General features: G+C 42.1%; 1 protein-coding gene across 1 annotated transcript; it reads right to left on the bottom strand.

Moving 5' to 3' along the window:
* Window positions 1–544: 544 nt before the first annotated feature.
* On the bottom strand, window positions 545–2,218 carry LOC123430120. Its single transcript, XM_045114025.1, has one exon. It carries the CDS (start codon window positions 1,412–1,414, stop codon window positions 974–976), a length of 441 nt encoding a protein of 146 aa, XP_044969960.1. The 5' UTR covers window positions 1,415–2,218; the 3' UTR covers window positions 545–973.
* Between the last annotated feature and the right edge of the window lie 7,328 nt (window positions 2,219–9,546).

The following is a 9,546-nucleotide window of genomic DNA, read 5'->3' on the forward strand; positions in this document are numbered from 1 at the left end:
TCCATCATTATTATCGCTCATACATTTGACCACCTACCAAGGTCTGGATGGGCTGTCCAATACCGTGGACGCGGCTATTCGAATAGATTTGACACTCTGAAGAGGTTGCACACTTTACCCACACCATGGAGCGCTGACCTCGTGATCCCATTCGGATGGACCAGTGTTGCTCCAACGAAACTTGTCCGCCCGTGACTCTTTCATCGTACCACCGGCATTCATCCTCCCCCAGAGTCCTGCCCTGGGTGGCCCTGTGTCCTCATGACACCTACCACCGTCGTTGAAAAACTAAACTGTCCCAAACGGGGACATGCGCACAAAACAACTCAACTGGCTCACACGGTTATCACTGCCTACCTGATCAGGGTAGCGTGTGTGCATAACTCACCCTCTTTGGAGGTACTGGTGAAAGATGGCCGAAAAGCAGCTCCGAACACAGGCCAACTGCTGACGAGAGAAATATAAAGTCGGCATCCACCCCGGACGGCTGAAAGCATCACAAACTCACGTGTGCTGCCGTCATTGAAGAAAGTGCGAGCAAGGGTTTGTCAGCATCTCATACATCATATTACTATGCACTCAGACGTAAGCATTTTAATTTAAATATGCAAGAACATCACAGAGCAAAGCTTGAGGGTATATGTCAGATGATCGTCTTGCCTGCGTTGAAGAATACTTCCGGAAAAGGTGCGGAGAGCCCGCGGAACGATATGTCGAAACGGTTCTCTCTCGGAGAGGGCTGATAGGAGGGCAAGGAAAACAAGGTCATTTTCAGAATGTGAACACATAATGAAAATGATACCAACATGAAGGGCTCGACGAGGCGAAGACGTGGGCGTTGGTTTCACCGGAATCGGAGTCCCGAGCAAAAAGATATAAGCGTTTGTCTGCCAGGGACCTTTCTATAAAAGAAATATTCACAACCGGGTCCCTGACAGCGCAACTGGTCGCGCATCCAGGGAGAATACACTTTCTAGAAGCGAAAGCGTATTCCTGATAATACGCTTCCACTTATCCACGGTGTCGGGTGCCTCTTGCACTGACAGGTGGGGTCGGGGCCCACCTGGCAGGTCTCTCTTCTCTCTCCTCCCGCTCCTCCTTCTTCCACCTCCTGCTCGCGCTCGCGAGACAAAGAAAGGGCGTCGACGCCGGCGTTCGCCAGGACGGCTCCGGCCACCTCCGACGACGCTTCGGCTACCGCAGAGATCAGAGCGGCGCGGTGCATCCATCCCGGTAGGAGGCGGAGCTCCGGGAGGGCGGGAAGGTGCGCGCCCACGGCCGCAACGGATGGCGGATACTGCGGGGATGACCTCGGCATTTCGGTGGCGGGGAGAGCGAACGAAGGTGGGGGAGCGCTCCGCCGAGGTCCGGTGGGGCTTCTAGAGATGGCAGAATAGAGAAAGGGGGCTGGCATTCCACGAATTTAGCAGAGGAGGGGCGGCGACCATGGCTGTGATTGGAGGGCAGGGAGCATCCTCGCGCTCGATGGAGAGGCACGGGAGGTTACAGGGAGGATGGATAGGAGGCTGGAGATGCTCGGGTCCTCGGGGAGGGCTAGGGCCGCGGCTATTTATAGTCGGCCGACGACGAGCGGATCAGCACGACGCCGTGGTATGCTCATCATCGCGCTCGAGCTCGCGATGAGCTGGCTTGGATGCACTTGGTGCCGACCTGATACTCTACAGGAGGATGGGATGGCTCAGGGAGGAAGAAGAAAGCAGAGAGGGGAAGACGACGATGCTCACAGACGGGACAGTGCCGCGGCGGCGACTGCCGTGGCGTGAGGATGAGGAAATAGGAGACGAGAAGGGTCCAGAGGGACGCGAGGTCATCCCGGAGCTTCTAGACATGCTCAGACGAGCTATGGCCGGACGGAGTGGTCGGCACAGGCGGCGCGCGGCACAAAGCGCCAGATTTGCTTGTTGTTCACGTGGTCACCACACGTACTGGCCCTTTTAGCGCGGGTCTGCTTGCCAAACCTTGTCTGTCACGTTTCTCTCTGCTCAATTAGATAGCATATGGGTCTAGAATAAACTGGCAGGCTCTAGGATGAGAGAAACTTGCACAAACAGGATTTGGCAGCAACCTGTTTGTAATTGTTTATGGAATATTGGCTAAAGGGAATATGCTAATTTTTGGTGTGTGGCAATGGTTTGCTAAGATGAGTGCCTTGGCAAATTTTCAGGACAAATGAACCATCCTAGCTAGCATTTCCTTCACACCATGACAAACTGGAGAGAAATAAAGATGGAGAAGCTGGGGTCAAATGGCTACATGGATTTGGCTTAAATTTGGTGGAGGATGATGATTTGAGCAAAGGAAGCTGCTGTAAAAATTTCAGCTCATTTGAAAATGCCAAAATGATACTTCCTTCACAGAGCTTCCAAATGGACAGAAACTTGAGAAAATTGCTGGGAAAAGATTGATAGAGGAATTGAGCTGATTTTTGGTGAACAATTGTATTATATCATATTGTATCACCCTCAAAATTTCAGCCCAAGGAGATCAAGGAATCAAGCACTTCCTTTGCAAATTGCCCAAATGGACAGAAATTGCATATTGATGTTGTGCTTAAATTTTGAACTATGGACCTTGGGATCTTGATGGAAATGGAGAATATATGTATAGGAGAAGCTCCACAAATTATTTGGGATTTTTACTTGCTATCAAAATAGTAGCGCCTTTAGAAAGTGCCCAAAAAGCAATATTGACATTAAATAGGAAAAGGCAATTTTTCCTCATTTAATAATGGCCAATATTTTATGGGAGCTCAATATGATCACAAAGAATATCTCCACAAGTTTTCATGAGCTTTGGAGATGGCTAGCTATTTTCCTGGACTTAATTCCTTCAACTGACAGGAAAAGGAATTAATTATATATCAAAAATATTGCAAATGGCTTGGCAACATTTTTGCATATCCAGGGTTTACAAAGATAGGATGGTCACTGGGGAAAGGTTTGGGAGACAAGAGATCAAAGGAGGTTGGGGTTCCTTTGAAACTTACAGGATTAGGGTTTCCCTTCTCGCAATTCGGAAGGTAGGGTTTTGACGGCAAAACCTTGAGAAAAATCTTAGGTGGCAAGGTTGTACTGAGGAGAATCTTTGGTTGGATAGGGAAGGAAAGGCTAGATGACCATCTTCATATACCGAGGAGTGAAAGAAATCCGATAAACCGAGACAAAACACGGGAGTCAAATTCCGTAAATGAAAAACCACGGAGCAAAAACGAGGGTGTTACAAGTTGATCAGATTCTTACTAGTGTGGAATGGGAGAAGAAATTCCCTCTCGTGACAGTGCGAGCGATGCCGAGAGCGATTTCCGATCATACCCCATTGCTCGTTGATTTGGGGGAAGCAACACATGCGGGTAACAAGAACACTTTCTCTTTTGAGTTAGCATGGTTTGATAGAGAAGGCTTCATTGACCTCATAGCTAGAGAATGGGCTAGGCCCACAGAGGGAAGATTGAATGTCGATAGATGACAAAATAAAATTAGACACCTCAGGGAGTTCCTATGGGGATGGGCAAAACATGTTGTGGTGCAGCCTAGTCAGAACGCTTTCATGCCGGGCAGGAACATACTAAAGGGTGTGGTTGTCCTTCATGAAACCCTGCATGAAATTCACCCAAAGAAACTAGATGGGGTTATGTTCAAGGTGGTTTTCCAGAAAGCTTATGATAAGGTTAAATGGCCATTCCTACAACAAGCCTTACGTATGAAGGAATTTGACGAGATTTGAAGGAAACACGTTGAATCCTTTGTACAAAAAGCAAGTGTTGGAATTAAAGTTACTAATGATATTGGTCATTACTTACAAAAGCACAAAGGTCTTCGGCAAGGAGACCCAATGTCCCCGGTCCTATTGAATGTAGTTGCGGACATGTTGGCAATTCTAATAGGAAGGGCTAAAGAGGAAGGCCAGGGAGCTGGACTAGTACCACATCTAGTGGATGGAGGTGTGTTTATTCTACAATATGCAGATGACACTATCTTGTTTATGGAACATGACATAGCAAAAGCCAGAAACATGAAACTTATACTTTGCTTATTCGAACAGTTGTTGGGCTTGAAAATTAATTTTCACAAGAGTGAATTGTTCTGTTTTGGGGGAGCCAAAGATGAATAAGATATATATGAACAATTGTTCGGATGTGAATTGGGAAGCCTACCGTTCAGTTATCTAGGCATACCAACTCACCGTCGTAAGCTATCAAACAAAGAGTGGAAGTGTATTGAGGATCATTTTGAGAGAAAAAAAAGTAAGTTGCTAGAAGGGTAAGCTTTTGTCTTATGGAGGACGACTAATATAGGTTAACTCGGTTCTTGTGAGTATGCATATGTTCCTTCTGTCCTTCTTTTAGGTACCCGTAAGGGCATGCAAAAGGCTGGACTTTTATCGAGCCCACTTTTTCTGGCAAGGTGGGATATTATATGTAGACCCAAGGACATGGGAGGTCTCAGGATTGAGAATTTAGAGGTAAAGCAGAGGTGTGTGCTCAGTAAATGGCAGTTGAGACTATCTATGGAGACAAAAGGTATGTGGGTACAATTTTTGCGTAATAAGTATTTACAATCCAAAACCTTGGCCCGGGTCACAGTCAGACCCAATGATTCACCATTCTAGAAAGGCTTGATGAAAATGAAAACAACCTTTTTCCATAGAGCTAAATTTATCATTGGCAATGGAGAGTCCACGAGGTTCTCGGAGGATACGTGGTTGGGGGAGACGCCTCTAGCCATACAATATCCATATCTCTATAATATTGTGAAACGTAAGGATGCGTACGTCGCCACAATACTATAGTCTAATCCTCTAAATATTCAATTCTGGCGAGCTTTAATAGGTCATTGCTACTTCTTGAGCTTGTGTTGGTTTTCCCTTGAAGAGGAAAGGGTGATGCAACGAAGTATATAAGTATTTACCTCAGTTTGTTGAGAACCAAGGTATCAGTCCATTAGGAGTAACAAGCAAGGCCCCAATCATAGTACCTACACAAACAATCAAACACTTGCACACAACGCTAAAAAGGGGTTGTCAATCCCTTCAGATTTATTTGCAACGATGAGATCGGATAGAGATAGATACAAAAAATTGATAGATCTAAAAGTAAAACGAAAGTAAATAAATAGCAGCAATATATTTTTGGTTTATAGATCTGAAAGTATAATATGGAAACTAGATCCGGGGCCATAGGTTTCACTAGAGGTTTCTCTCATGAAGGAAAATAATACGGTGGGTGAACAAATTACTGTCGAGCAATTGATAGAAAAGCGAATAATTATGAAGATATCCAATGCAATGATTATGCATATAGGCATCACGTCCATGTCAAGTAGACCGAAACGATTCCGCTCTACTACTATTACTCCACACATCCACCGACTCCTGCCTGCATGTAGAGAATTAAGTTCATGAAGAACAGAGTAACGCATTAAGTAAGATGACATGATGTAGAGGGATAAACTCAAGCAATATGATGAAAACCCCATCTTTTTATCCTCGATGGCAACAATGCAATACGTGCCTCGCTACCCCTACTTTGTCACTGGGTGAGGACACCGCAAGATTGAACCCAAAACTAAGCACTTCTCCCATTGCAAGAATTACCAATCTAGTTGGCTAAACCAAACCAATAACTAAAAGAGACTTGCTAAGATATGACATCATGCATATAATAATTCAGAGAAGATTCAAATAATATTCATAGATAATCTGAACATAAACCCACAATTCATCGGATCTCGACAAACACACCGCAAAAGAGTATTACATCGGATAGATCTCCATGAAGATCATGAATAACATGGTATTGAAGAACAAAGAGGGAGAAGAAGCCATCTAGCTACTAGCTATGGACCCGTAGGTCTTTGGTGAACTACTCACGCGTCATCGGAGAGGCAATGGAGTTGATGTAGATACCCTCCATGATCAATTCCCTCTCCGGCAGATTACCGGAAAAGGCTCCCAGATTGGATCTCACGGGAACAAAGGCTCTCGGCGACGGAGAAATATTTTGTCGGCTCTTTTTAGAAATGGGGGAATATTTTGGAATTTATAGGACGAGGATTAGTGTTAGGAGACCTGCAGGAGGCCACAAGCCAGCCCCCCCCCCTAGAGCGCGCCCTGCAGGCTTGTCGCCTCCCGGCACGTGTTCTGCCCCCTACTCCAAGTCTCGTAGGTTTATTCTGGTCCAAGAAAAATCATTCTGGAGATTTTTTTTTTGGACTTCGTTTAATATTCCTTATCTACAATACTCAAAAACATGGAAAAACAGAAACTGGCACTAGGCTCTAGATTAATAGGTTAGTCCCAAAAATAATATAAAATGGCATATTAATGCATATAAAACATCCAAAACAGATAATATAATAACATGGAACAGTTAAAATAATAGAGACGTTGGAGACGTATCAAGCATCCCCAAGCTTAATTCCTCCTCGTCCACGACTAGGTAAATGATAAAAACAGAATTTTTCATGTGGAATGTTACCTAACATATTTATCCATGTAATATTATTTATTGTGGCACGAATATTCAGATCCATAAGGTTCAAAATAAAAGTCTAATATTGACATCAAAACAATAATAGTTCAGGCAAACTAACAAGGCAATTGCTTCCTTTCGAAATAACATGGTCTTACAAAGTTATCCCTACAAAATCATATGGTCTGGCTATGCTCCATATTCCCCACACAAAGTATCTAAATCATGCACAACCCCAATGAAAGTCAAGCAATAGTTTCACACATTTTATGTTCTCAAACCTTTTCAACTCTCACGCAATACATGAGCGTGAGCCATGGATATAGCACTATAGGTGAAAATAGAATATGGTAGAGGTTGCAAAAATAAAGAGGAGAAGATAGTCTCACATCAACTAGGCGTATCTACGGGCTATTGAGATGCCCATCAATAGATATCAATGTGAGTGAGTAGGGATTGCCATGCAACAAATGCCCTAGAGCTATAAGTGTATGAAAGCTCAAAAATAAAACTAAATGGTTGTGCATAAGATTAAATTCCACTAGTTATATGAAAGTGACAAAATAGGAGACTCTCTATGAAGAACATGGTGCTACTTTGAAGAAAAAATGCGGAAAAATATAGTAGCATTGTCCCTTCTCTCTTTCCCTCATTTTTTCATTTTTTTGGTGGGCATCTTTGGCCTCTTTTATTTTTTTATGGGCTTCGTTGGCCTCTTTTATTTTTTGTAAAGTCCGAAGACTCATCCCAACTTGTGAGGGAATCAAAGCTTCCATCATCCTTTTCTCACACGGGACAATGCTCTAATAATGCAAATCATCACACTTTTGTTTACTTACAACTCAAAGATTACAACTCGATACCTAGAACAAAATATGACTCTATAAGCAATATTGAAGTGATGGTGTGTGTCATAAAAACAACGGGACGGTGGCCTTGCATGGCAATGTATCTCGGAATGGCTATGAAAATGCTATAATAGGTAGATATGGTGGTTGTTTTGAGAAAAGTATATGGTGGTTGTTTTGAGGAAGGTGGGTTTAATGTACCGGCAAAAGTTGTGTGGTACTAGAGAGGCTAGCAAAGGTGGAAGGGTGAGAGTGTGTATAATCCATGAACTCAACATTAGCCATAAAGAACTCACATAATTATTGCAAAAGCCTATTAGTTATCTAAGCAAAGTATTAGACGCATGCCCCTAGGGGAAGGGTCGGTAGGAGTTAACCATCGCACGATCTCGCCCTCCACACAAAGGTTGACAATCATTACACACATCATGCTCCGACTTCATCACATAACGGTTCACCATACGTGCATGCTACGGGAATCACAAGATTTAACACAAGTATTTCTTCCAATTCACAATTACTTACTAGCATGACTCTCATATTACCATCTTCATATCTCAAAACTATATGCAAGGAATCAAACTTCTCATCATATTCAATGCACTTAATATGAAAGTTTTTATTATATCCCTCTTGGATACCCATTATATTAGGACTAAATTCATAACCTAAACCAATTACCATGTTGTTTAAAGAACTCTCAAAATAATATAAGTGAGGTACAAGAGTTTAATAATTTCTATAAAACATCGTCGTGCTCTAAAAGATATAAGTTGAACACTAGAGCAACATTGCCTAGCTCAAGAGATATAAGTGAAGCACATAGAGTATTCTAATAAATTCACGATTCAGCGTGTCTCTCTCAAAATATGTGTGTATAAAGTATGATTGTGTCAAACTAAAAATTAAAGACTCATATCATACAGGACGCTTCGAGCAAAACACATATCATGTGGTGAATAAAAATAGAGCCTCAAGTAAATTTACCGATGGATTGAAGACGAAAGAGGGGATGCCTTCCGGGGCATCCCCAAGCTTAGGCTCTTTGGTATCCTTTAATATGGATTTGGGTGCTTTGGACATCCCAAGCTTAGGCTCTTGCCACTCCTTACTCCATAGTCCATCAAATCTTTACTCAAAACTTGAAAACTTCACAACAGAAAACTCATGAGATCCGTTAGTATAAGAAAAATAAATCACCACTTTAGGTACTGTTGTGAACTCATTCTTTATTTGTATTGATGAAATATTTATTGTATTTCAACTTCTCCATGGTTCATACCCCCCGATACAACCCATAGATTCATCAAAATAAGCAAACAACACAAAGAAAACAGAATCTGTCAAAAACAAAATAGTTTGTAGCAATTTGTATACTTCGAATACTTATCTAACTCCCAAAATTCTGAAACATTAGGACAATCAGGGAAATTTGAAAATCAATCTTGTGTAAAAAAATTAGATCAAAAGAACGTTCCAATGAATTTACAAAATTCCTGGACTGAGAGCAAAAGTTTCTGTTTTCAGCAAAATCAACTTGCAAACACCGTAGACCATCCCAAAGGTCTTACTTGGCCCAAACACTAATTAAAAAATAAAACACAATTATTACAGAGGTAATAATGTGTGCAACACTCAAAAACATAAGAAAAAACAAAAGCATAAAAATAAAATCGGGTTGCCTCCCAATAAGCGCTATTGTTTAACGCCCCTAGCTAGGCATAATGCAATAGATCTATGTATTGTCATCTTTGGTATGCAATCCATAAGTAGCTCTCATAATAGATTCATAAGGTAATTTTATTTTCTTTAGGAGAGTGCTCCATGCCTTTCCTTAGTGGAAATTGGAATCTAATATTTCCTTCTTTCATGTCAATAATAGCACCAATCGTTCTAAGGAAAGGTCTGCCAAGAATAATAGGACATGTAGGATTGCAATCTATATCAAAAACAACGAAATCTATGGGCACATAATTCCTATTTGCAACAATAATAACATCATTAATCCTTCCTGTAGGTTTCTAAATTGTAGATTCCGCTACATGCAAATTTAAAGAGCAATCATCAAATTCACGGAATCCTAGCACATCACATAAAGTTTTTGGAATCATGGAAACGCTAGCACCCAAATCACACAAAGCATGGCACTCATAATCTTTAATTTTAATCTTAATAGTTGGTTTCTGATACGTCCCAAACGTATCTATA

Source organism: Hordeum vulgare, chromosome 2H, assembly GCF_904849725.1.
Source record: "Hordeum vulgare subsp. vulgare chromosome 2H, MorexV3_pseudomolecules_assembly, whole genome shotgun sequence".
Classification (NCBI taxonomy): domain Eukaryota; kingdom Viridiplantae; phylum Streptophyta; class Magnoliopsida; order Poales; family Poaceae; genus Hordeum; species Hordeum vulgare.

What these genes read in the sequence shown, in the direction of transcription:
- LOC123430120 (XM_045114025.1), bottom strand. Translation starts at nt 1,414, where the DNA reads ATGCCAGCCCCCTTTCTCTATTCTGCCATCTCTAGAAGCCCCACCGGA.